At 41.8% G+C, this 26039-nt stretch overlaps 1 protein-coding gene across 6 annotated transcripts in view; it reads left to right on the top strand.

Moving 5' to 3' along the window:
- myo3b (myosin IIIB) overlaps positions 1-26039 on the top strand; it is a 62701-nt gene that overhangs the window by 18554 nt on the left and 18108 nt on the right. For 5 of the 6 annotated variants that reach the window (XR_015846541.1, XR_015846542.1, XM_088315653.1 and 2 more), the window contains 22 exons: positions 361-516; positions 2579-2663; positions 2739-2855; positions 3597-3701; positions 3906-3989; positions 4099-4301; positions 4885-4983; positions 5051-5165; positions 5245-5371; positions 6281-6491; positions 7154-7301; positions 8864-9017; positions 9093-9181; positions 9429-9558; positions 17436-17515; positions 18240-18260; positions 19527-19604; positions 20834-21039; positions 22625-22736; positions 22820-22982; positions 23957-24037; positions 25934-26030. Coding sequence is in view for 4 of the 6 variants with exons in the window: in XM_088315653.1 (XP_088171779.1) it covers positions 361-516; positions 2579-2663; positions 2739-2855; positions 3597-3701; positions 3906-3989; positions 4099-4301; positions 4885-4983; positions 5051-5165; positions 5245-5371; positions 6281-6491; positions 7154-7301; positions 8864-9017; positions 9093-9181; positions 9429-9558; positions 17436-17515; positions 18240-18260; positions 19527-19604; positions 20834-21039; positions 22625-22736; positions 22820-22982; positions 23957-24037; positions 25934-26030 (2661 nt within the window). In the remaining 2 variants the exon portion in view is untranslated. The remainder of the gene's footprint in view (positions 1-360; positions 517-2578; positions 2664-2738; positions 2856-3596; positions 3702-3905; positions 3990-4098; positions 4302-4884; positions 4984-5050; positions 5166-5244; positions 5372-6280; positions 6492-7153; positions 7302-8863; positions 9018-9092; positions 9182-9428; positions 9559-17435; positions 17516-18239; positions 18261-19526; positions 19605-20833; positions 21040-22624; positions 22737-22819; positions 22983-23956; positions 24038-25933; positions 26031-26039) is intronic. The other variant, XM_088315652.1, reaches the window with a different exon arrangement.

The raw sequence follows: 26039 nt of genomic DNA on the forward strand, positions 1-26039 counted from the left end.
TTTTACGCCCCCCCCCCAGCAAGAAGAAAAAAATTATTTGTGGCCAGTTTTCACATTTTTCAGTGAGCACATGTATGAGCCATGAAGACAAACACTGCTCATTTCAAGTGTTGCTTGGCCCGAGCAGGGGCTTGTTTGGACTGCGGGGCCATGGCGACAGCGGCCATGTGGTCGCTCTCAAACCAGATTCGCCACTCACACTTTTAAAGCGCTCACCCGTTACTGTTTAAGTCTGTCGAAGCGACAACACATCTGTTAGCTTGCTACAATGTTCAGGTGAGCGCTCAACTCCGCTGAGCTTATTCGACACGGTGACTCCAGTGAGGTAACAATATAAAAAAATTTTTCTTGCTCTTAAAGGTGTCTGATCAAGGATTTCGAGGCACGTCCGTCGGTGACTCACCTTCTGGAACATCCCTTCATTAAGCAGGCCCACGGCAAAGATGTGACCCTTCGACAGCAGCTGGCGAATCTTATCAAAGAGCAGCAAGAACTGGGATGTGCAGCCAAAACTAAGTAAGTCTATTTTATCGTCATCGATTACAGGTTTAACAAACTTGACAATGCTGCTGCGCCACAAAACTCGCTGCTGATCACATTTTCCTCCAGTAGGGGGCAGGCTCTCATCTTTTTTTGCGTTGAGATGATGAGAAGCCCAAGCAAAGGACATTACAGTGTGTGATTAAAAAGAAAGCAGGCAAGTGTGACTAATTCATTGCAACTGATTGTTGCTGACTAACCACACTTTAATAAATACACTCAAGCAAGTGGATTTGACAACCATTAGTACGAAGATTACATCGATCTGATTGTGTCATGTAATTTACATCAACTTTAATATAGGTACTTATTTAGTTACTATTTCATGGTATGTAAAGCTTTAACAATGACATTATCATAATCAAATGCCTTTTGGCACACTTGTGTACTTAATGAGATACAAGAGTTAAATTAAATGTCTTCTTCCATTTTTTTATTGTTGTTAATTACACTGCATTGCTCAGAGAGACATTTATTGAGGGATCCCACAACGAAAACAGCTGTCAGTAAAACACAACACAGTTGGTTCCAATATACATATATATTAGAGGTGCAATCGCCAACGAATCAATTAGCAAATTATCAGTAAATATTTTGATCGTCTTGCTTAAATAAAAAGTCCTCTCATCAGTAAAATTTCTCCAATTTCTGCACATTTTTGACATCTTACAACCCAAACCAGGAATATAATCTTTCTTAATTCATCTTGGTGTGTTATCTGCACTGTTGATTTTTAAAATATTTTCTTTCTCTGATTGAGCGATGAAATAATCAAGAGATTAATCACATCTGTTGGATTAAAATCTAAACCAGATTTTAAATGCTCTTGGATTCTACGGAATCAACTTCAGTGCATCTTAATGATTGCACATAAACACAGACACTCGTGTGTTGCATGTCATTGAATTGTCTGCACATAAAACACTCAAGACAGCCATCTGTCTTGCACTTAAGAAATCCCGATATTTGCACTGCGTCCCCCTTGCGACGGAGTTCACTGAGCCTGCCCTTGACGGAGTGTTTTGATGTCGTGCCAACTCTGTTTACTCCCGAGAGCATTGCAGCCGCTGCCGGAGCCTGATCCCGAATTCCTTGTCCTCAGTGAAAGTGGATAATGGGATTAGCAGCTTGTAGGGCGAGAACCGGGCTCGCCCGCTTTAGTCTCTCGTGCCACAGATCGGGCGCACAATGAGTCCCGATAAGAAGAATAAAGACACGGGAGGGGGAAGTTAAAAATAGCTGCTGTAGGTGCAAAATTGAGATCTTCTTCAAAGCAGAAGTCGCATGGCTCGTTCTGAAGGGACGATGAGCATTCGCTTGATCCGCCACTTTGTATCGACTCGGCTGCATTTGCACTCCATTCGGAATATGAAATAAATGCACGGGAAGAGGAGGAAGCGACTCATCACCTCAAGCTTGAATTTTTACAATAGGCAGAAAAGATCAAGACATTTCAGTTCGTTTGTTCTAATAGGATACGTAGAACTTCCCTTCGTCTTGCCGCTGAAGTTTTGAATCGAGCACCAAGTAGAAAGTAGTTTAGATGTCACATGACAATTTAAAGGAAGAAAGAAAAAAGGTCATAAGGAAATAAGACTCTAAAATAGTTTAGACATTTAAATAATTACATAGAATGCAAAGAATTAAAGAGTTTGTGCATTCCGATTGATTCTTCGCGGCTCCGTCTGGTTCGCATGACCCGACCACCGAATGGTTCTGGTGTTGCCGCCGGTGTGTCTACATGCACAGCAGTACATTTGAATGCCTATTTGAAACATTGTGATCTCCCTTGAGCTTTTTCACCGTTCCAGTCTGACCTTTACCCACCGGGGCTCTTCGGTGTGCTGCGAGCAGTCAAAATGTCTGAACGAAGTGCAGCTGGAGTGTCTGTTCACTCGGCCTCCCCTGGGAGGACCGAAACGGGCTTCGCGCGGACCGAGTGACCCATCTGTCCCATTCAGCCTGTTGAAAGTGCAGTTTGATGGTCACTTAAGAGCCGCCTCCAGCATGATCACGTCCTCGCTTTCATATGTTCAAGGCACGAACGGATCAATACTCGTAAAACCCTCATCATCGAGAGCAGTCCCGATGACGACCTGGTCAACCTGGAGTTCTTAGACGAGGTGAGATTTAACGCATCGATCGGACCCGGATAAAGTGTTCCTGAAGGTAGCGTGTTCTACTCTTTTTTTTTGCAGGAGACCATTATTGGCCATCTGCACAAGAGGTATGCTGAGCTGCAGGTGTACACGTACGTGGGCGACATCCTCATCGCGCTCAATCCTTTCCAGAATCTTAGCATCTACTCTCCACAGGTTGGTTACACACTAAGGCCGTGTTTGACAAACTTTATCACGCCAAGGCGCATTTTACTTTCGAAAAAGCTCGCGTCACACCGGCAAATACAAAATGTCACAAAGAGTAGTTACACTGTAATACACGGGTTATGTACCCTGTGCTGTGTGGAGTGGAGGAGCGTTTATTTTTTCTGGCTGTCACTATACCTTAGTGCAGGAGCGTCAAACTCATTTTTCTCACGGCCCAGATTATAGTTTTGGTTTGCCTCGGTGGGTCATTACGACAGTGAACCCATATAAATCATCATCATCATATTATTGTTACTTATACACAACAAACTGATGGTCAACTAGTTTTTAAATCAGAATCCAGGAAAATGTTGTTTAACTACCATACAATTTATTTTAAAAGTGTGATTGGGAACAAAGAAATTTTTTTTTTGTAATATTTTAACATTTTTAAAATTGCAATTTTGGTGTTTTAGCGAGAAACATGAAGTCGTGCATGATTTGCCTTTGCGGGCCGGATCTGGCTCCCGGGCCTTGGGTTTGACACCTGTGCCTTTGAGAATATAACTTTACTTTACTTTTAAACTGATTTGTATTGGTTACTATCACAAAAATGTGTCACGTGAAGAAGGGTATGTAGACTTTTTATAAACGCAGTTGATGAAGTAGATAAATGGATGCATTATTTGTAGTATACATAAACAAATATTTTTCTCTGCATCTTGCGTATACTTCACTGTCTCTTTGTAGTTTTCCAAGCTGTACCACGGTGTGAAGCGGGCCGACAACCCTCCGCACATCTTTGCAACAGCCGATGCAGCGTATCAAAGCATGGTGACTTTCTGCAAAGATCAGGTACAGCATTTTTAATAAAGTTGCAACACGCCGTAGCAGTGCTTCTCAAATCAAGCCCCCGACCCTCAAATGTGACACTTGTGCTTCGAGGTCTAAATTTCACCTAAGATTGCATCATCGGACTCCACAAATTGCTAAATTTCTAAATGAAGGGCTGTATTTTATACGGATGTCTTTTTTTTAATTTTTTTTTATTATTATTAGTGTATCATCATCAGTGGGGAGAGTGGTGCCGGCAAAACCGAGAGCGCTCATTTGATTGTTCAACATCTCACCTTCTTAGGAAAGGTACACCATCTTGGTCGCCAATTACCAATGACAATAAATGTCTTGGCACGAAGTTTGATTTCGACACAAGCAAAAGTGATTGAAAAACAAAACGTGTTGGTGTTTTCAGGCAAACAATCGGACTTTGCGTGAGAAAATCCTGCAGGTGAACCCTCTTGTGGAAGCCTTCGGCAACGCCTGCACGGCAATCAATGACAACTCCAGCCGCTTCGGAAAGTACCTGGAGATGAAGTTCACGCCCACCGGAGCCGTCATCGGTGCCAAAATGTCCGAGTACCTGCTGGAGAAGTCCAGGGTCATCAATCAGGCCATGTCAGTGTCATTCGTGCTCTGCATGTGTTTTTAAGAAAAGTATTGCTTGGTGCCAAGTAAATATGTTGAAATTCGTTGAGGAGGTTGATTTAGACTAAATTAGTGCTCGACAAAATGCGATGCTTTGTCGTCTTTATCGTCTCATTTTGGTGGCACGAAACTATAATGACGTGAGTTGAGGAACTTAATTTTGAAAAAGGTGGCACTTTGTCACCCTCTTGTGGCGTCTTTGTGCCAAGTAACTATATCGAAGTGAGTTGAGGAGCTTCATTTAGAAACAGACAGTGCTTGGCCAAAGTCTTGGTAATTATAAACCTTTTTACGGAGAAACATCCACAACTAGCATGTTCAGATATTTTTTTATTAAATAATAAGCGAATTGATTACATTTAAATGAATAAATAATGCAATTTAAAATGAGAATTATTTAATCATTAAAATGAAAACATTTCCGTCCATTTGTGCATCAGTCCGTTTAAAAATTCAAATGTAGCCTTGGAATGCAAATTTCATGCTATTTTCCTTTTTTTAAAATTTTTTTTTAATTATTTTTTTTTAACTTGTCACTTATGTTTTCTGTCAGGGGAGAAAAGAACTTCCACATCTTTTATTACATCTACGCCGGCCTTTACCATCAAGATAAGTTGAAGACGTACAGGTTGCCCGACAGGACACCTCCCAGGTTGGTGCGGCATTCGACATTCTGTCAAGTTCGTCACGTTTGAATGCTAAAGTGAATAATCACGCAGGTATATCGACAATCAACACTGCAAAGTCATGCAAGATATTACCTCCAGAAAATTGTACAAGGAGCAGTTTGAAGTCATCCAAGAATGCTTCCGGAACATCGGCTTCACCGAAGAGGTATTTCAGCATTGAAGATTCACCGTGTTCCACCTGGCGTACGTCAGTTGTGTCTCCTCCTCTTTCTGCTGTATTTTAGGAAGTCAACTCGGTTTACAGGATTCTCTCGGCCATATTGAACACTGGCAACATAGAATTTACCGCCATCACGTCCCAGCACCAAACCGATAAAAGTGAGGTGCCCAACTCGGAAGCCTTGGAGAACGGTGAGACCTTGAGAACGTAGATTTTCATTTTTATTTGAAGTCAAAGACGGTTCTAATAGCTTTCTTTGATCCTTGAATGCCATTTAAACGTACATGAACAGCTTTACAGCTATTTTTATTTATGTTCAGCCAGCAGTGTTGGTTTGCAAGGCCCAGTGGTAACTTGAGCATGCACCTTTTTTTTTAAAGTAAAGAAAACTGAGTTAAAATATTTAACTCTATTTATTTATTTATTTATTTATTTTTAGATGGATCTCCAAAGTTAACGCTTTAACTCTGACAGCTCTAATTCTATCTTCACAGTTACAGAAACTAAAAACACAATTTAATTGTGCTGTGTAGTACTTCAACTGGAGCATTTACAACATAAAAATAAATAAATAACAGATCTGCAGAGTGCTGCTGTAGCATTTGAATTTCCCCTGTGAGGACATTTATTTCGGTGCCAAGAACTTGTCTTATGCTATTTTGATGTGACTGAATCCAAAAATTGCATAATTTTTTTCTGTATTGCCTCTATTTCTTTATTTTTTTAATATTCCAAATTTCCTTGAAGAAACGTGCTAAGAATATGTTATAACATTAGAATTGACTTTATGCCGCAACCTTGATGATGCTGTATTTGTCTTTTCAAGACCATTCAGTATTCTTCCAGTTTTGATGCGCTATGGCAAAAGACGTCAAGAATTAATCATGTTTCATGAAAAAAAATCAAGCAAAAATTCAGAAACTAAGGAAATATTAGCGGTACAGTGAACGGCAGATTTTTGCAATGCAAAAAGCAGGTGGCATCAAAGCACATGGCAACACACAAGCTCAAATCTGATTGGACCAAAAAAAAGACTTGTTTTTCGAAAATGAAATAGTAGATAAAATATCGTCAAAGTCGTCTTCTCTTTCCCTCTCCAGCTGCTTCCCTTCTCAACATCGGGCCCGAGGAGCTCCAGGAGGCGCTGACCTCGCAGTGCGTGGTCACCAGGGGCGAGACCATCATCCGCACCAACACGGTGGACAAAGCGGCCGACGTGCGCGACGCCATGTCCAAGGCGTTGTACGGCCGCCTGTTCAGCTGGATCGTCAACCGCATCAACACGTTGCTCCAGCCCGACATGAACATCTGGTGAGCGGGCGCGCAGGTGATGAACATCCGTGCGGACGTCCTCCGCTCTCACAAGTCGCCGCTGACCTTTCTAGAAGTCTGCGGAGCTCAATTCAAGCACGCAGAGGAGAATAGAAATGCGAGGCGAAAAAAAAAAAAAAATTAATAAATTTTTGATACCGATTTCGTGCTGTGAAAATAATCTTCAGATGATTAAAAAGACTTCAGAGAGACTACAAAGAGGCTGCTCATTGATCCGAAAGAGTTCCCTCATAAATATGTGCGTTGTATGTCAAAGCGTCGAAAAAGACTAGATCGCGTCTCTTCTTTATACGCCTCATTGCCGTTAATAACCTGATAGCGATGTCAGAAAGCGACCTCGGTGAAGGACACCGTGTGAAAGCACTACTAAATACACTGTCGGACGTAAAGTTTGTACATCTTGAAAATGACTCCAGGTTAAATCAATACGTATCGAAGCAGAAGCGTTGACGATGTGATTTGATTTGATTTTTCCAAGCTTGTGTTTATGACTTCCCAGCAAACAGGCAAAACAGTATTTGGGTTGAACTTGGATTGTCATGAAAGTTTTATCAACATAAATGGCTGCTGGGATTTGCTGGCTGTGTTCTAATAAGTTTGTTTGTCCCGCTTTTTTTTTTGTTGTTGTTGTTGCTTTGAAGCGCCGCAGAGAGCGGCATGAATGTGGGAATCCTGGACATCTTTGGCTTTGAAAACTTCAAGAAGAACTCCTTTGAGCAGTTGTGCATCAACATTGCCAATGAGCAGATCCAGTTTTACTTCAACCAGCATATTTTTGCCCTGGAACAGGTGACTTTAAATTGATGAATTATGTGTTAGCCGTTTTTCAGGACTGTAATACGACACTATTCTGTTCGTGGCGATGGGATGGAAATTCAAAACAAAACGGAATATTTATAGTATATTTATAACATAGTTTTGGCCAGTGAAGTCAAAAATCCATCCCAGATGAGATTTTATTTAATTATTTTTTTACTGGCCCACATCATATTTTAATCATAGAATTACGTGTTAGCATTAAGCTAGCAGGCTTTTGTAAATTATATCGCTAGATTAAAAGCATAACATGTATTCTCTTTATTTTATTTTCACCTTTAAATGGGAATGACAACAAATAGCTTAAAGAAAACATGTTTATTTGTATTTTTTTTTAAATTTTCTATCAGCTGCTTGTTGTGACGTTAGCTGCCTCCTGTTAGCAATCAAATGTTTGCTCACAACTAATGACCCCAAAAAAAAAATGGTCGCAAGAAGTTGCTGTCGCATTATTTAAATTTTGTTTTGTCATCGATAACACCAAAAAGATATATACATTTAACATGTATATAGCTTCTGAGCATCTTGTGACTTACAGCGTCTTGAACTTGTTGTGAGCATGTTTCATAAACACAAGGTGAGGTTTTTGAATCAGCCTCGACTTGTTTTGGGTTACCATTATAGCATCGATGCTAATCTTGGTATTCAGATTTATTTTGTGGTACAAGCAGCTTGACATTATTTTAGTTTGTCGCATGTACCGCACAGCACGTTCATTCGCTTGACTTCAGCGAAGTGAATTATGAATGGACAATGCACTAGCAAGTTTTGCCCTTTGTGAGACACATTGCACGTATCAGTACAAAATGTAAACAAATAGCTCAGTGAGCCAATGATCATCTAATGTGGTTTAATTACGCAGTACAACACTCCAGTTATCTTAAAATAGGCGACTTTCAAGAAATGCAGAATTGGCACTTAAGCGATTTCCAACATTCCGTCTCAGGAGATGGAAAAAACATTTCAACATGAAACAAAGCCAACAAAAAATATATTTGGGAATTTTGCTTCTCATCTAAGGTGAAAATCTGTTCGTACTGCAAAATGACTTTTGCAAACTATTATTACGTAATTATTTCACAGAGCAGGCCTCAAGTGATTGTAAAAAGTTTCTCTTCTATAAATACTTGACTGATGTAGGCCTCGTGCTCAGCGCAAGAGGGATTTTTATTTGGTGTGCTTGTCTCCAGTATTGTTGTACACATTGACTGAGTTTATTAATGATTTAAACATGAGGATGGTTTACATCCTTTGGTTCCACTTTATTAGTCAAAATATATATTTAAAGCGACTTTTTGATGTGAAATTAAATAGATGCAATCATATGATAGGACTCTGGGTTATTTGCAAATTGAAATAAATTATGAATAAGTAAGTGGCACTATTTGTTAGTTCCGAGCTGTGTTATGCATTCAGTAAAAGACCGTATTATGCCGGAACGCCAGTAAACTGCAGCTGATTAGAAACTTGCACAAATAATATTTGTTTAATTGGGTCATTTGGAGAACTCATTAACGAGATTCCCCGGCTGGTAGATGGAGTACCAGAGCGAGGGTGTGGATGCCAGCCTGGTGGAGTACGAGGACAACAGGCCCATCCTGGACATGTTCCTGCAGAAGCCCATGGGTCTTCTGTCCCTGCTGGACGAGGAGAGCCGCTTCCCGCAGGCCACGGATCACACGTTAGTGGGTGAGCATGCAGACACGACCTAAAACACAGAAATGAATATCACAGCTCAGTGATGATGTCCCTTTATGTTTACAGATAAGTTCGAGGACAATCTGCGTTGCAAGTATTTTTGGATACCAAAACGTGTCGAGCTTTCTTTTGGGATTCTGCATTTTGCTGGAAAGGTATTTTATTACTCTTTGTGATCCCTGGATTGAGTGTTCTGTGCATGCGATGTTATGTGTCAAGCAGTACCGAGGTTATTGCAGTTGATTATAAAATTAAATAAAACATCCATATCTTTGGGGGGGGGACTAATACTAAAACTAAACTATTTTTTTTCCCTAAAATATAAATATATAAATCTTAAAACTCATTAAAATTCACTGTCAAAACCAAATAAAAAGAAAATCCTTGCGTCTGACTCTCCAGGTGATGTACAGCGTGAACGGATTTCTGGAGAAAAACCGAGACACTCTCCCTGCAGACATCGTTGTGGTGTTGAGAACATCGGAAAACAAACTTCTGCAGCAGCTCTTCTCCAGTCCATTGACAAAAATAGGTATGATGCTACTTTCAACGGTGAGTACATGAGTAGTCGGTTGGCTGGTTTTTAGTTTTGACTTGGGAGTACGTTTGTAGATTTTTTATTTATCTTTTTAATCTAAAATACTTTTTTTTAATTTATGTATCTATGCTAGTTTTTTTTTATTTTTTATGTATACATATATTTATAATGGCTGTCAGTTACACATGGATTTTCGTTATTTGCGGGCAGGCCCAGTCCAAATAATCTCAAATCATACCAACAGCAAGTAGTAGAAGTAGCTGTTTTATTCTTTGCATTCTGTGTAATTACTTTATGACTGTTTTTATAAAGTGCGAAATGATAGTTTTTTTCCTTATTGATACACAAACAAAAAATATTTATTTGGAATGCTAGAACAGATCATTTGCATTTCCATTCATTTTAATGGGAAAAGACGATTTGAGGCGCAAGTATTTTGGGTTAAGAGCTTGGCCACGGAACAAATGAAACTCTTATCTCAAGGCGCCGCTGTCTCAGGAAAGTTTCGTCGGAGACAAAGTATTGCCATACAATGGCCGTCTTAGCGTGCGAATTGTGCTGTCGTCTGCAGCCGTCATACATGTGCAGGTAAGTGGGTTTTCTTAAAGACGCGCAACTCCGGCGCCTCCTGGTCTTCCTTTTCATTTTGAGCCTCTGTGTGCCATCCTCAGATAAAGCTGCACTCGCCATTATCTCTGGAAAGGCTCAGCTCTCGGCACGCCGCTCTGTTTTTATTTTCACTAAGCTGTCCCTCTTGGATTCCAACTGCTCCACGCTGGGATATTTTCATGATAAGGGTTCCCGAATACCCCGGGGATGAAGAAACAGTATTTAGTGAACACAAAAGCAACTCTTGCCACTTCTTTTCTGTTGGTTTAATAACGGTCGTAATGTGCTCGTCATTAGCCGAGCCGGGGCCTCGTGGTCACCCAAATGCTCGTAGATGTGGTGAATTATCGGATTCTCACTCCCGCCTATTTATTTCAGCTAAGCCACAATATGTGATTTTACTTTCTTTTTAAGGAACCTGTAAATGCCCGCTTTCACTCCTGGTGCCATTTAAAGAAAAGATTTAACCCACAAAAGACACCTTAGCAGAGACTCTGGTTGAAATCTCCGGAATGTGTGTGTAAACTTCAAGTGCAGGTTGTGCACAAGGGAGCCTTCAGCCAGCTACTTTTTTCTTGCAATTAACAGCTTCACAGGAGAACAGCCCATAAACGCACATAGGAACTGAATGCAGACTAAAAATGTGCTGTAATGTTTATTGCTGACACTGTGTCAATTAGGGCTAAAAGCCTGTTTATTTCATTTGGTGCCACTTTGATTTTGGTTTGCCCTTGTTTCTCAAGGAGGTGATCATTCAAGAGAATTAAAAGCGGCCATTCTCGGCTGATTTTGGTGGTTTCCAACGGTGAGCGATACACACGCACCAAAGAAAAAAAAGTTTTTGCAGCCAATCTCGTACTGTGACTTACTTGTGTTTGGTAAAAAAAAAAAAAAAAAGATACATGGGTAAAATAATTTCATACCTTAATCATAATATTGAGGCGGGGTATCACAATTAGGTAATGTTTCACAATCGTTCAGCCCTATTACAAGCCATCTTTTAAAAAAAAACAAAAAAAAAACATGAAAGACTCACTGTTTTATCAGTCCCGAAAAAGATCGTCTGCCATTTCAAGAGCGATATACGAAGAGAATGAAGTCTATTCTTCAGGGTATATTTTCCCTGGGTAGAGGAGGGGTGGATTAATTTGCATTTTACTCCGTATTATACATTGACTGTTATCTGTGAAATTAACATTATCTGAGCAGGGGGATCCGATGAAATCCGTTTTCTAAAAGCAAGGGCGGGTGGCTGCACTCCTCCGTGTCACCACTAGGGGACACACATCCTGCAATTATGCATCATGGGACGTCAAAACACACAGGCAGATGTATGCAGTCGCAAAATCATTAATTCCCCTCATCGTCTCATACATTAAATCACAATCTGTGAATGATTGTATGTCATTTTCTATTTGCTTATTCCGCATCCCAGACTCACAATGATGCTGCGACTAATGACGCAGCAGGAGAACAGTGGAGGGGGGGAGTCTGCGCTAGCATGGCCCCACAAAGTAAAACCTTCCCGGATTTGAGCGGCGCACAATGTGTTTCCTTGAAGCTCACACATGTGGTGCTGTTTTGTCAGAGGAAATGGGAAGTCTTTGCATTGACAAATTCCTGAGAGCTCGGGCCTCTTCCAGATCAGGGAGATCACAAATTTGGAATTGGCCGGAGATTGTTCAGGCCTGCCAGGGCTTCAGGAACCTGTGGTCACTGTGTGTATGTGTGTGTATGTGTGTGCGTGGGGGGTTTCGCATGTGTGTGTTTGTGTGCGTGTTGCTTTGGGCCTGCCTTGCCCTACTGCGCTTAGTTCAGACCTGGTTTAAAAACACACAATTAAATATACACTTTTAAAACTGCTTGATCAAAAGTAACCCAAACTGGGTGCAATAGTGCTTTGGTCCCCAACCATCGGCCCACGGCCCGGTACTGGTCCATACAGAAATGGCTGTTTCTTTATTATTTAAGGCTGAAAAACTTTTCATTTTGAAACATGACGGGCTTCTCATTGTTGATGCTAATTGACTTTAGCATTATGCTAATTTTAAACCCACAAGCTAGCAAAATGACAGATCACGTACAAATATTTAATTTCCTTAAATATTATCATCCCGTTTACGTCAAAATGCAATTCCCGTAACTTAAATCAAACTAACTCTTCAAGAGAAATCGGGGGTTATAAGTTCACGCTCGTCGAGTGCGTCGACTCTACAAAGATTCCATGTAAAGATGTGACAGTTCTCGCATGCCCTGCTTCTCCTCTTGTCTCTGTCCATGTTAAGAGAGCCCCTCGATCTCTTTTGTGTGGAAATGACAGGCTTCATCCCGCCATATGACACATTTGGCTCTTTGTTCTCCTACTGTAAAACTTTTCTTTATTTTTCTATTCCGGTTGGCAGAAATCGCAGTGTTTCTCGAGAAAGCGAAACACTCCCCGAGTGCTACTTTGGTTCAATTTCTTCTCCAATTTTAGTGGTATTGAGGAAATGTTTGGCGTCTGCAGTGCAATTCCGACGGCGCCGGCTCCCCTAAGTCACATGGTGGTGCAACATCCTTTGATAAACGCAACACTGTGTTGTGTCATTTAAAGCCAATTACACCACACGTTTTTTATGATTGATCTGCTCTGACAGTGGCGGATGCCATTTAAATCAACAGCCCCCCGGAGCCATCTCCAGGCGGGTGGGGAGGGTGTCGGCGCGACGCTGTGGGTGTTGGTGGGGGCGGTTTACGGCTGCTTTAATCTCATTTGCTTGGCTGCTGAGTTGAGTTTCCAGATCACGTGTTTAAAAAGAGTCCGGGAGAACGGCGACTTGAACGTCTTGCTCACTCAGCTAACCCCCTCGCCGCTGCGATTGTTCCCCCGCCCGCGTGTCGACAGCTCCAGCCCCGGGCTTCTGAAGTACAAGTCGCACACTGGCGCTCATGAAAGCATGCGTGGAGGTGTCACATTCAACGCTTTTTTAATCCCGCGCACATTGACTATTCTTGTTAATAGAACCCCAATACAAGTGCCAGCTTGAGCTTTCTTTTTTTAACCTTTGGGATTCTTGCTAGGTTTCCTTTTCAAAGTGAACGCACGGATGCCAACGATGGCGTTTTCTCAATCTGCAAACCAGTAACATGCTGAAGTGCAAATGTTCCGCAGGACACTCAATAAATACCTTTTTGTAAATGTGGATTTCGTGATCGAAAACCGGAAGTACGTGTAGCGACAACACTTTCGTTTAAACGTAAATAAATTGGCAATTAACCATCCAACACGGCAAGTAATGACTTTTAACAACATTATTTTTTTTAACAGTATTAATTGCAAGCATGAATATTTTTGCATCAAAATAGCCTGAAGGGCAGCACACATGATTTGCCTTCGAGGGCCACGTAAAATGCTGTTGTGAGCCGGAACTGGCCCTCGGACCTTGAGTTTGTCACCTGTGCTCTACGTGCAATAAAAAGGAACAAGTCTGTAAAAAACATGCCTTGAATGCGAACTACCTGCGCACACTCTGGTCCAGTCCAGTGATTCTCAAAGTGCGGAACTTCTACCATCACGAGTGGTACGCCAGCACCCTCTAGTGGTACACTAAGAACTACAGAAATGAAACTTTTAAAAAATTGTTACAATGTTAAACTGGCGTAATTGAAAACCAAAAAAGTACATACTATAATAATATATTAGTTATAGATCAGTTGTTTTTAACTTTTTTGTACATTTGCATTTAATCGCTTTGTTTTCAAACGTTTAATTTGATCAAATTTTTTAACTATTTAGGGGAAATAAAAACTGCACTTAACTTAAGTGCAGCGTTAATGTTCAAAGTGAGTTTTTAACCAGCGGCTAACCTGGTTGTCCGCGGCGCCCAAACCGGAAGTTGCGTCATCATCAGACGCGAGAGAAACAATTTCCGCCATGATTAACTGTATACCGTTCATCCAGCTCGTCTAAAAACCAAAACTTTATTTTGAAGTATTTTTATTGTAATTCATTTCCGTCATTTAATTTTTGTCCCATTCAAGATGACTCGACTCTTATAACGAACCGCCACCGGATGTCCTACTATTTATTTACATGCGGCGTCACCCCCTTGCAGTGGCAGCGTAAACCAGATCAGGATTTAAAAATCCTCGCTGGTCTCGACGCATGTCGTAAGTGGCTTGCCCTGACCTTTAGTTCCCCTCACCATCCATCTTCTTAGCTTTTTAATCATTCGCCACTTTTTTTTTTTTATCTACTGTACATTATTAGATACTTCAAGAAAGCCCTTTCCCCACAGTCAAAGGACGATTCTTCCCCTTTTCAGGCTCGTCCGTGTTTGAATTCTAATAATCTACCTCATTAGAAAAGTTCCCGTCTGGATCTAAATGAGGAGGTCTTCATTCAAGCCGGACATCACAGGTGCTCCCTTGGTTTCATGTCTCTGGAGGCAGACATCTTTGAGGATGCCGACTATTAACCCGCGCTCTAATCATCTCGTCAGGAGGGGATAGGAAACCCGCGAGCAAGAATGAATTAATGCGGCCCGCCGAGGAATACAGCAAGAAAAGCGAGTGAGTGTCCATTTGTCAAGGCTTAGGTACCACAGTTCGAGTGAGCGCGGCGGCTGCGTCGTTCCCTTCATCTCGCCTTGATGGTGTCACGGAAGTGAGAGGCGTGAAAGCGCAGTGACACTTGGCGAGCCCGTTCCACCCGCAGCCGCTAATTCATCATGACAAATGTGCTCAGATGATCTGGCCCAGCAGCGCTAATGGGGAGAGGGGCGAGCGCGCTTCATTTGCACAAGACCCACTCCAATTAATCCAAGCCGCTTTACTCTGGGCTAATTGGAACGGGGCCCTCCCTGCCCCGTGTGTTGCGAATATATCCGACACAGTTAACCCGCTTTTTTTTTTTTGTATGTGTCTGATTGTTTAATCCAATCTCAACACACTACTAATTTCACCAGTATTTACACCGGAAGGTTGAACACCGGATGACCTCTCATTCGTTACAAAGCCACTCAAATTGGGTTACAATGCAATACAACTTTTCTTTTTTTTTTAATTGAGGGCATTTCACAACAGCTGGAGCTGTCACAAAGCGCTTTCCATATGGTGTAATATAAATTAGCCGGAAATTAGAACACAATCTTAAACACATAAACAATAGATAACCACAAGAAAAGCCGAACAGCGACAGTCTCATGTTGAGTCGAAAGGATGAAAGCGCTAACCCAGTGCTGAGTCCAAATGGACCAAGCCAAGCAACTTGGGAAAAAAAAATTGGATCAAAAGTAACCCAAAACTGGGTTAAAAAAGGACCAACCGCATCTTGGGTGAATTTGACCCAACTTTTTGGATTAGTCACTTGACCATTCAAATAACCCAACTATTTGAGTCGACACAGCCACCAAAATGGGTTATTTTGTAGGTTATTCATTTGGACCAACTTTTTGGGTTCTTCATTTAAACAAATGAAGTGGCGGTCGGCCCCTTTTTGTCCCATAATTGGGTTATTTTTCACTCACAGCGACCCAGCGAGTGGGTCCGGAAAACAACCCAGCATTTTTGTGTCGTGCGTAGGATTTTGAAATCGTTGTGCAGTTTGCATGTTCTCCCGTTTCCTGCGGTATCCTCCAGCTTCCTCCCAAAAACAAATCATAGCTTCATTGAGGATTCTAAATTCTTCATTGATGGTTGTCGAGCATTGTCAACACTAAGCTGTGTTTTGAATGGCTCAAATGGAAAATGTCATCGGGAGATGAAGTGGCATCAATTGATAAAGATGAAAAAAAATGCACAGCTAGCAGATAATAAAGTCGGAGCGGCACTGTTTGCAAGCTCAAAAGACTGTTTGATTCCCTTTTGAAGTGCGTTCACGTCCCTTCTACGGCGTTGTTGGTGTGCGATTGCGTGCATGTTTGATATCAAAACAACGTATCCACCCTAATATGATTGTAATATCTGCGTCTGATTGACATTTGTCACCCATACACAATCTTTCACTGCGGAGCGAGCGCTGATCCAGTCTTTCAACGCTCTCCGTTTGCCACAACCTGTACTTGAGGCGCCTCACAAATACAAAGAAGCTCACCGCGTGCGCTCGGGCAATTGTTGCCCCGTCACTTCGGTTTTATGTTCCAAAACTTACAAAGGTTTTCCTCATCTTCCTATGCTGATGCTTGTGGAATTCTGCCTCCTGTGTGTGTCGAGCTTCTTCTGCTTTTTCTTTTTTTTTATTCCTCTCCCTCCAAAGGTGTGTGTGGCACATCTGTGCAGCTATTGTTTATTCATGGAGTAAACCCTTTGAAATGTGTTAAGATACTTCCCACTCATTATAAAAATCCTGCCACCCATGGATTAGGACTTTGATGCCACAATCCTGCTTCAAAGGCTGCTTTCACTGCTATTAATCACAGTTTAGCCTGTGAAGATACAGCCAGGGAAAACATTTGGACATCTTGTGCAGAAACTTTGAAAGGTTGAGACTGTCGTGCATATGTTGCGTTCATCATATCCTCTCTTGTGTGCATGTAGCTGAATTCCTAAATGCATTCAGCTTCTTTGGAATTGTCTGGCCGGCGTGTGAATACACTCAAATGCAAAGCTAAGCTAGCCGAGACGTTGCAGGAGTTAAAAAAAAAAAAAAAAAAATCCAATGAATTTTTTTTCTTTGTTGAAATATAGTTTGTTAAAATTTTCAATGGATGAGACAAAAGAAAAAGTCTGAGGCTTTCTTTTAGACGGCCTTTTAATTGATTGGGGTCCTAACACAAAAATTGTAAAACTGGAATTCTAATTTTGTGCAAGGTTTCATTCTTTCTGTCAGCATGTATTTTTCTAATATATAAAAAAAAAAAACTGTGATTATAATATGTAAGAATTTCTTTTAGCACAAGTTTGCTATCTACAGTTGTAAAATCTCCTGGCCAATAAATAATTTCATACCAAGAAAAAAGAAAACATCTTGTTTCTGTAAAATAAAAAAAAGTAAGATGATTGGTCAAAGGATATTTCTATATCAGTGACGACTGAAAATGTTTGCTTCGGATGTTTGGATTTTATTCTCTTTGGCCAGAGCGAAAGCAGTGGAAAAGTTCATCGAGGCTATTAAGAATTTGTGGCCATCATGCTTTTTGGGTTTGGCAAAACCATTTGTTTATTTAAAAGAGAAACATTTCTCCACAATATTTGGACTGCCAATATTAAACAGCCACCCAAGTTTTTTTTTTTTTTTAACAAAATCTGATGATATTACTAAGAAAAAATGTTGTCTTGGACAGGTAATCTGGCCACGGCCCGAGCCCGAGTGAACGCCGCCTCTCGATCGCTGCCGCCGCAGCTCGGCTCAGGACGCACCAAGGTGAGATTCCTGACGCCCAACGTGTCGCATTTGAGAGCGTTATGCTTTTTATGAGTTGCTCACAGGCATTGCAGCCATACGCCGCACAATAAAAAAAAAAAAAAAAGTGTGCTGTGAAGCGTAGCCACATTAATAGACTACCCTGTTATGTTTGTTCTCTAGCTTGTGGTGAGGCAGCATCGCCATCTGGCAGTTAGTGCGAGTTGCCTAAAAGGAATTTTGCAACTTTTCTGATGTTTATGACCACTTAAGGAAACTTTGGCTTCCCCAAATTAGAGAGTCGACATTCTTCAATTGGTGTTCCGAAGCATACTTTAAAAGCCTTTCTCTTAATAGTTGTGATCTCATAAAACTAATGTACCTTTTTTTTTTCCGTTATGTTTCTTGGGAAACGCACTTTCTCATCCAGTCGTCCAAAACTGGACTGGCCACCGGAGCGTAGCCGGCAAATGCCCGGTGGGCCGACACCTTTTGGCGGAGGCGGCGGTTTCTGTGCTTTTCAATTCTTATTTTCCTGAATAAAATAAATAAATAACTCTCATTTGAACCGCAATTTAGAAAGAAGAGCCCATTAATGTATTTACAATATCGACGGCAAACTGAACCAATCCAAATTTAATTTAGTGTACGAGCTGAGTGTGATGTCCTTTTTGTAAATGTTGTGGTTTGCAATTTGTCTTTACACTCTTCTTTCTCTTTGTTTCCATGATTCCTGTACTCAAAGTCTCCCAAATACCTTTTGAAGGTAAGGCTTTGGGGAATCGTCCTTTCTATATGATAACTTTAAATCACGTTTCCACCAACTGGAACAGTTATTTGCTTTCTTGAATTCAGTTCAAACTGTGCCGAATGCTAAAGTGGTTTGAACTTTTTTCTTTTAATCTGGAACATTCCATTTGTTACGTGATGGTACTTTGAGAAGCAAGTTTATTTTATATATATTTTTTTTTTAGGTGGTACGTGTAAAAAAAAAAAAAAAAGTTTGAGAATGAGAACTTAGTTTTCAGAAAGGCATATTTTGTCTTCTTCCATTAACATTTCCAAGCTAATTTTTGTTTGTTTAGTTCTTCCAACTTTCAAAGGGAATGAGTACCGATCCCTGATGTCTTTCACAATAAAACGTGGAATATACCAAACGGAACAGCACCGCTAAGATGGAAACGTGCATTTAGAATTAACATTCTCGAACTTCGCTGTCATCCAAACTTGGACTATGTTTCTCGAACTTGAAATCTGGTCTAGTTGCACACATCAATCACAGTTTGTCTTCTGGCGAGGAAACTTCTCGAATATTCCGGAAACAAGAGCGGACATTTTAATAGTCAGTACGACTGATGTAATATGTACGCCGTCATGTTCGCAATCAAAGTTGGGAAGCAAAGTTGAGAGGAAGTGACATTTACAACAAGTCACCAGAACAAGCAGAATAAAGTAAAGCAAGGCTTGTTAAGCGATTTTAACTACAAGTCGGGCCTTTGTACTCGGGACTGATCAGAAATTCTCAAAGACGTCCGGCGCTCATGACGCTCACACAGACGTACCTTTCTTTCTCTGTTGAACTAAAGTATTAAGATATGCACTTTGCCACGTCGGCTTACTATAAAATATCTATTGCTTCATTAATTTTGATGAAGCCATGAACTGCCAAAGCCATTAGAACGCTTAGATTGTGTCGTCGTTAATCCGTCGTCGGGACGGCGGCCTGCTTCACGATGGCTAGTCTCATTATTCAGACCGCTCGGCAATTCTCTCGTGCCCCACAGCAGCGCCCGCTTATTCTCTAGATTGTTAGCTTTAATTGTTTATGGGCCCGTGTTATACAGACGCCACACTTAGTACAGATGTGCATTCCCAACTGGCTCGTTTGGAGCTGCTGTAATGATACCTTGATGTCTCCAGAGCTCACCGTCGACATCCGTATTGCAAATAAACAGCAGCAGATTTCACGCTCGCATCCCGGTTCCGGTCGGCTCATCAATGCGCGGTGCTCACGGTGCATGTTTGTGTTCAGGTGGACACCATGGAGATGATGCGTCACCCGGAGGAAACCACGAACATGAGGAGACAGACTGTGGCATCCTATTTCCGCGTAGGTTCTTTTTCTCTTACCTGTCAATGGCGTAAAAAAGTAAAGTGAATGCAGTTTTGGTGCTCAGACCAAAGCAGGAAAAGTATGGGTTTTTTCCTGCCGTCTTATGGCATGCTGGTGTTCAAGTGAACTGAGAGCTTCATTTAAACCAAAGAAGTGCTTTTCTGCTATCTTGTGGAATCTTAGTGCCAAGGAACTATGTTAAAGGCTGTTGAGGAGCTCCATTTTTGGCCAGAAGTAGTCATTTGCTGCCATCTTGAGGCATTTTAGGACCAAGAAACTCGGTGGAAGTGAGTTAAGGAGCTTCATTTAGACAAAAGTAATACTTTGGCACCATTTTGTGGCAACTTGGTGTCAAGGAACTATATTGAAACGAGTTGAGGAGCTTCATTCAGACAAAACGAATGCTGTATTGACATCTCTACCCCATCTTGCTGCCAAGAAACTACTGTTTTGGAGCGAGTTGAGGAACTTAATTTCGACCAAAGTTGAGCTTTGCCACTGTCTTGTGATATCTTAGTGCCAAGAAGCAATGCTGAAGTGAGTTGAAATGCTTCTTTTAGGCAAAAGGAGCGCTTTGCCGCCATTTTGTGTGTTGGGGCCAAGAAATGTTAATCAAGTTGAGGGCTCCATTTAGACAAAAATAGTGCTTTGCCTCTTAGTGCCAAGGATCCACGTATTAAGTGACTTGAGGAACTTAATTTAGACAAGTGTAGTGCTTTGCCGCCATCTTGTTGATAAATATCCCACTTTTAACTCTTCAATCGATGTAAAAATAAATAAATAAATACATAAATAAAAATGACCCACCCATCCGAAAAAAGGATCGCCATCAAACCTTGACAGGCTTTGGCTCGGCCCATTCGGTCGTCGTCCCCACGTTTCATGATTTGCGTCATCCCGCGCACAGATGCTTGGATAAGCAGACACGAGCCAGCAGCTGTGTGTGTGACACGAGTGATCATCCCATCACCAGTGAGTGTGAAACACGCAAAGTTTGTGACCACCCGGTCAAAACAGTAGAAGAAGAAGAAGAACCCTACTGGTGACACAATTGTTCATGATACGCTTACTGGCCACTATATTAGGTACACCTAAACCATTTCTGCCTCTACAAAATTAAAAATTACCATGTTTTGATGCTGATTAAAAGTTTAGCCGAGCAAGTTAGCGATTGTTGTTTTACCTCGCTCCGAATTGTTGATGACGATTGTGATTATTACTTGCAGTACTCGCTGATGGATTTACTGTCTAAGATGGTGGTGGGTCAGCCGCACTTTGTCCGCTGCATCAAGCCCAACGACGACAGGCGCGCTCTGTGCTTCTGCAAGGAGCGAGTGATGGTGCAGCTGCGCTACACGGGCATCTTGGAGACGGTCAACATCCGTCGCCAAGGCTACTCGCACCGCATCCCCTTTGCAGAGTTTGTCGCTAGGTACGACACGCACGCACGCACAGGCTAGATGAACAGGAATGAAATCTCATTAAAGGCGAGTTTTTACTTGCACTGAACTATTTACTAAGGTATTTGTTTCATGTCGCCGTTCCTAATAATTGGACCGGTATACTTAGGTAACCCTTAGAAAAAAAAAAATGAAGGGATACGGTATTTTAATCGTTTTTTTCCTTTGTAAAATGTTCCAACCACCTCCAATTTTCTTGCCTTTGAGGTGATATGAAATTTAATTAACGAGACTTGTACCATGTTTGGGGGGGGGGGGTGGACAAGACTGAGATGATTGCTTCGTTGGTGCTTTAGGGAAACTTTAAACGTGCACTTCATTTTTGACCATGTGTTTTTTGCGTGGCCTACTTTTACTTCGCGGGAACCCGCAAGAGTCCTGACAAAGGATTTGGCCTCAAAGTTTTTGTGAAAGCAGGAAAACTGTATTAAAAATATATAAATGCCATGTCGTGCTCACCTAGTTGCAATTTTCAACGGATAATCCTCTGATAAATGAAAGTTCTTCAACCAGTCACAACTTTCAATTTTTTTTTTTATTGTGGGTTGTTGATTTCAAAACTATCCTACTGATTTTGAATTGCGTCAAATCCAAGAAGCTTGAGCTCTAGCTGAGGTCAAAGGACATCCTTTTCTCACCTGCGATTTGACCATTTCCCTTCACGTGTGAATGAGACCAATGGATCCACTTTATCCTCTCTGAGTCCTGCACAGCGTCCGAACGGCTAACCTCCACTTTGAATCCAACCTGATTTAAACGCGTCCTCTCATATCAAAGGCCTGTGTGATGTTGTGAGCATTGCTTTGTATTTCTCATCAAAGACATAACAGGTATCAACAGGAATAAGAAAATGAAGGCTGAGGCGGAGGGGCGTCATTCAAAGACGTTTGCCTTGCCTGTTGTTGTTTCTCAGCAAAACAGAAGAGACGAAATACGAGTCTTTCATGCCCCACTTTAGTGCCACTTTGTCCCATGCAGGTAAACACGACGACACAAATCTTCGATAGAGTTAACAGTAGACTCAAAATATGCTGTCCTGATTGATGTTATGAAGTATTCTGCCAGGTCGCTACCTATTCGTTAGCACAGAAGGTCCAGAAGTTTATTCACAAGCTGTCTGTGAAGTTTTAGTGAGTAACGTAAACTGACCAGTACGAGGGCGCCGCATTGCTGAAATTGTAATCTGGCAATCAAGCATGCATGACATCCCAAGTTGAAGGTGAAATGTAAACAAACAACTGCTATTTTCTTACAACCGTTAGTTCTTCCGTTGGTGAGTAATCTCGCATTGCCCACGATGACCAATGGTTCAAATTTCCTCTGTTTTCCTTGACTTCACTTCAGCGCCGCATTCAAGGGGACCCCGGCTGGCTGCATGTTCGAGGCGAACATGTCTGTAGGGATTTCCCCCTCACATCCCCCAACTCCCATTTCTCCTGTTTTTTTGTGAACATTTTTAAAATAATTTTTGGGGAGGTTGTTAAATAAATAAATAAATAATTCCTTCCGATAGACAACCGCTGCTATCCAACCGAATAACGCGATCTTCTCTCGCAGATACTACTACCTCGCATTCCGAGCTCACCAGATGCCCGAAACCAGCAAAGAGAACACGGCCACCATCCTGGAGCGAGCCAAACTGGAAAACTGGGTGTTGGGAAGGACAAAGGTACACTGATCATGTGAAGCGTCCATTATTTTGGGGTGAAAGACGAGATTGTTGCATTATTTTCTTCCCCCCCGGCTTGTCAGGTGTTTCTGAGGTACTACCATGTGGAGCAGCTGAACCTGCTGCTGAGGGAGGTGATCGCTCGGGTGGTGGTGATGCAAGCCTACACCAAAGGCTGGCTGGGGGCTCGGCGTTACAGAAAGGGGAAGGAGAAGAGGAATAACTGTGCCACCGTCATCCAGTCTGGTATGTTTTTCTTACTGGGATAATCACAAGGGCAACATTTAGATGCATTCATTGCCTATTTAATAAATAAGTTGTCACTGCTCACATAGTTTACAGCCAACGCTGCTCTTCTTCCATTGGTGCGAACTAAGTTAATTTTTTAGGGCAAGTTTTTGTTTTTGAAACATAACATCAATTTTGAGCTGTTGGAATTTGGCCAGCACGAGCAATTGGACATGTTTAATTAGAACATAGTCAACCGGAGGAAGTGGTTCCCCGAGTTGAAAAAGTGAGAAAAAAAGGGGTGAAGAGGATGTTGGGAACGAATGAAGTTTTACCATTTTATTTGAATTTGGAGGAGGTTTTTTTTTTTTTTTTGTATTTATTTTTTTAAACTAGATTTGCAATAGGCGATCGCACACAAAAATCTTCCCCAATTATCAAAAGATTACACTTGCCAGTTTGGTCATCTGTTCATTCCCATCTACTGTACCCCACTTCTTCCGTCTACTTACTAACTCATTTACTACCATTGACGGCTAAAAACGTCAAAGATCCATTTTTTTTTTTTTACTTGGCTGGTAGTGAATGATTAATGACTTCCACCATGCATTACAAAAATAAACACACTTGAAACGAGAAGGGAACATTTACCACCGGAAATGATCATTTATACATTTTAGTGACAAATAATTAAGCCTTTGAGATCCATTAGTGTCAATTATACTTGAGAGGTGTTCAACAGGAGGCAAACCTACGCATCAAGGTTTAATGTTCCGGACTAACCGCCGCTGCGTTGTTTACTGACAAACCATGAATGCGATACGTTTGTTAGCCACGGCTTGACCTTGGCAACGCTTCAGAGGAGACAATAAGACTTGAGAGGGATCCATCGCTAGGCCACCTGCTCGAGCCGTTTTGAAGTGGGATCTTGTGTTTTGTGTGTGCGCATCTTCATACAAACACACACCCTTTTTTTTTTTGTTTCTCGCCAGCATGGAGGGGCTTCGTCGCGCGGCAGAACCTCAAACTAATGAAGAAGGAGCGGGAAGAGGCAGCGGTCCGTATCCAGTCAGGTAAAAAACTTTGACAAGTTTTTCCCCGCGTTGGAATTTCTCACAGTGTCTAGTGGAAATGGACTTTTTCATACATTTTCAAGTAGGGGGGCAAAAAAAAATAAATAAATAAATCGTCAACTCGTTTTTTTGATCTCCTGAGTAGCCTTGGAAAAAAAGTAATAATTAATTAATAATGCATCAAGCAATTCTTGTGAAAGTTTTTTTTGGGCAGCATTTGGTCCCCACGTTTCCGAAGAACAGTGCACATTGAGATCAGGCTCTGCTTTCATCTCTTTCCCAGTAAAGGCGAGAGAGGGGCTTATCCCTTCTGTTTCCTCGCCACTTCCTCTCTCAAATTCCTCGCCTATTACACGGCCCTCGCATACCAGAAACAAGATGCCTTTTTATACTGTCAACCTTTTCATCTGAAATGTAAATTAATTCTTACTCAGTGTGCCTTGACAGAGATCAAAGTGGGCACATTACCCCCCCCCCTCCTCCTTCCCTCACCCTCCTCCTCCTCCTCCTCTCCTCTGTGGAGGACAAGAGTGAGTGCCAAAAAGGGGCAGGATAGAGGAGGGCAGGGGGAGGAGATCTGGCTTTGTTTGGCCTCCTTCTCTAAGGGTTTCCCTCATCTGGCTCACGGAGCACCTCGGTAGCCCGCGCACACCTTTTGTTGAACGTCTCCCATTAACACGCTTGTAAATAAGACTGCAGAAAGGATAAACATGATTGCGATGGAAGGAAAAGCCTCTCCGTCGCCGCCGTCTTACGCTTCAGAGCGTGTGGCCGCTGGCGTCGGACGAGTGTGGGGGGGTACGTATTTGGAGAACCCGAACCTGACATAAGTGGGGCCTCAGGGCCCCCCCCCCCCCCCCCGGCACGACACTCCAACACATTCACATGGTGTGTTCTCTGCAGCTTATATCGCCTTTGAGGTGGGCTGCATTTGCATTTGGAAAATAAACAGATGCCTTTCAAATACATGAGCCTCGTGGCCCCTCAGATCTCGGCGGGGGCTCCCCCCCCGGGGGGGACACACACTCACCCATCGATTAGATTAGACCATGTAAAATCCAACAATGTAGTGCAGTTTTCATTTTTTGGTGCATATAATTTTACAAGAAAAGTACAAAGCAGTCAGGATGCTTTGTTTATATTTACAGTTTTTGAGCTCAAATTTGTCTCCCATTTAATTCAGAGTGGCCTTTGCGCTGATTCAGAATATTATTTGACCCTTTCAGTGGGATTTAGCATCTTGGATTACTGGACAGCAAAGACATTTCCCTGCGAATTTGTAATGTACCTTGGACACGTGTGTGAATATGAGCATTTCCACAATTTCTGAGACTAGTTAAATGCTTTCTTATCCAGATGCATCAGTGTCGTCAACACATACGCAGCTCAATAAAGTAGACATTTGCAATTTGACGTACTTCAGAGAACTTAATTATTTCTTTGAAAAAATAAATACCAAATAAATTACAATGCAGTTAATACTTACATTTTTTTTAGCATAAATATGATGAATACCACATTGTAAATTGCGATAGACGTCAAAATAATTATGCTGGGCAAAATGCCATCCCAAAGCTTGGCTGCAGTATCAACTTTCCACCAGTAGGGGGTGCTAAATATTCAGCATAAAAATTCTAATAAATCAATTTTACGCAGAATTTTCAATAAAATGTAATCTAGGAAATTTACTGTGTAGTATTACTGAATGCAAAGGAAAATCCACTCTTGTCGAGCTATTTCCAGCGTGCGTATAATATTCTTGAGAAATGACGGTAAATAATCTTTTCCGGCATCAAAAAAGTGAAAAAAGGGTTTGGATGCCCCTGTTCTACGTGAGGCAAAGCGGCTTTCTGTTTATATTTGTGAGGACAAATCTGAACGTCATCTCCCGTGCAGCGTACAGGGGCCATCGCGTGCGTCAGGACTGCGGACCTCAGAGGCGCAGATGTAACCACGAGGTTGGAGGGAAGACCACCAAGGAGGACCATATGGGGTGAGCCTC

This window comes from Idiotropiscis lumnitzeri, chromosome 14 (genome assembly GCF_059441095.1).
Source record: "Idiotropiscis lumnitzeri isolate Australia: NSW breed Sydney's pygmy pipehorse chromosome 14, RoL_Ilum_1.0, whole genome shotgun sequence".
In the NCBI taxonomy this organism is placed as follows: domain Eukaryota; kingdom Metazoa; phylum Chordata; class Actinopteri; order Syngnathiformes; family Syngnathidae; genus Idiotropiscis; species Idiotropiscis lumnitzeri.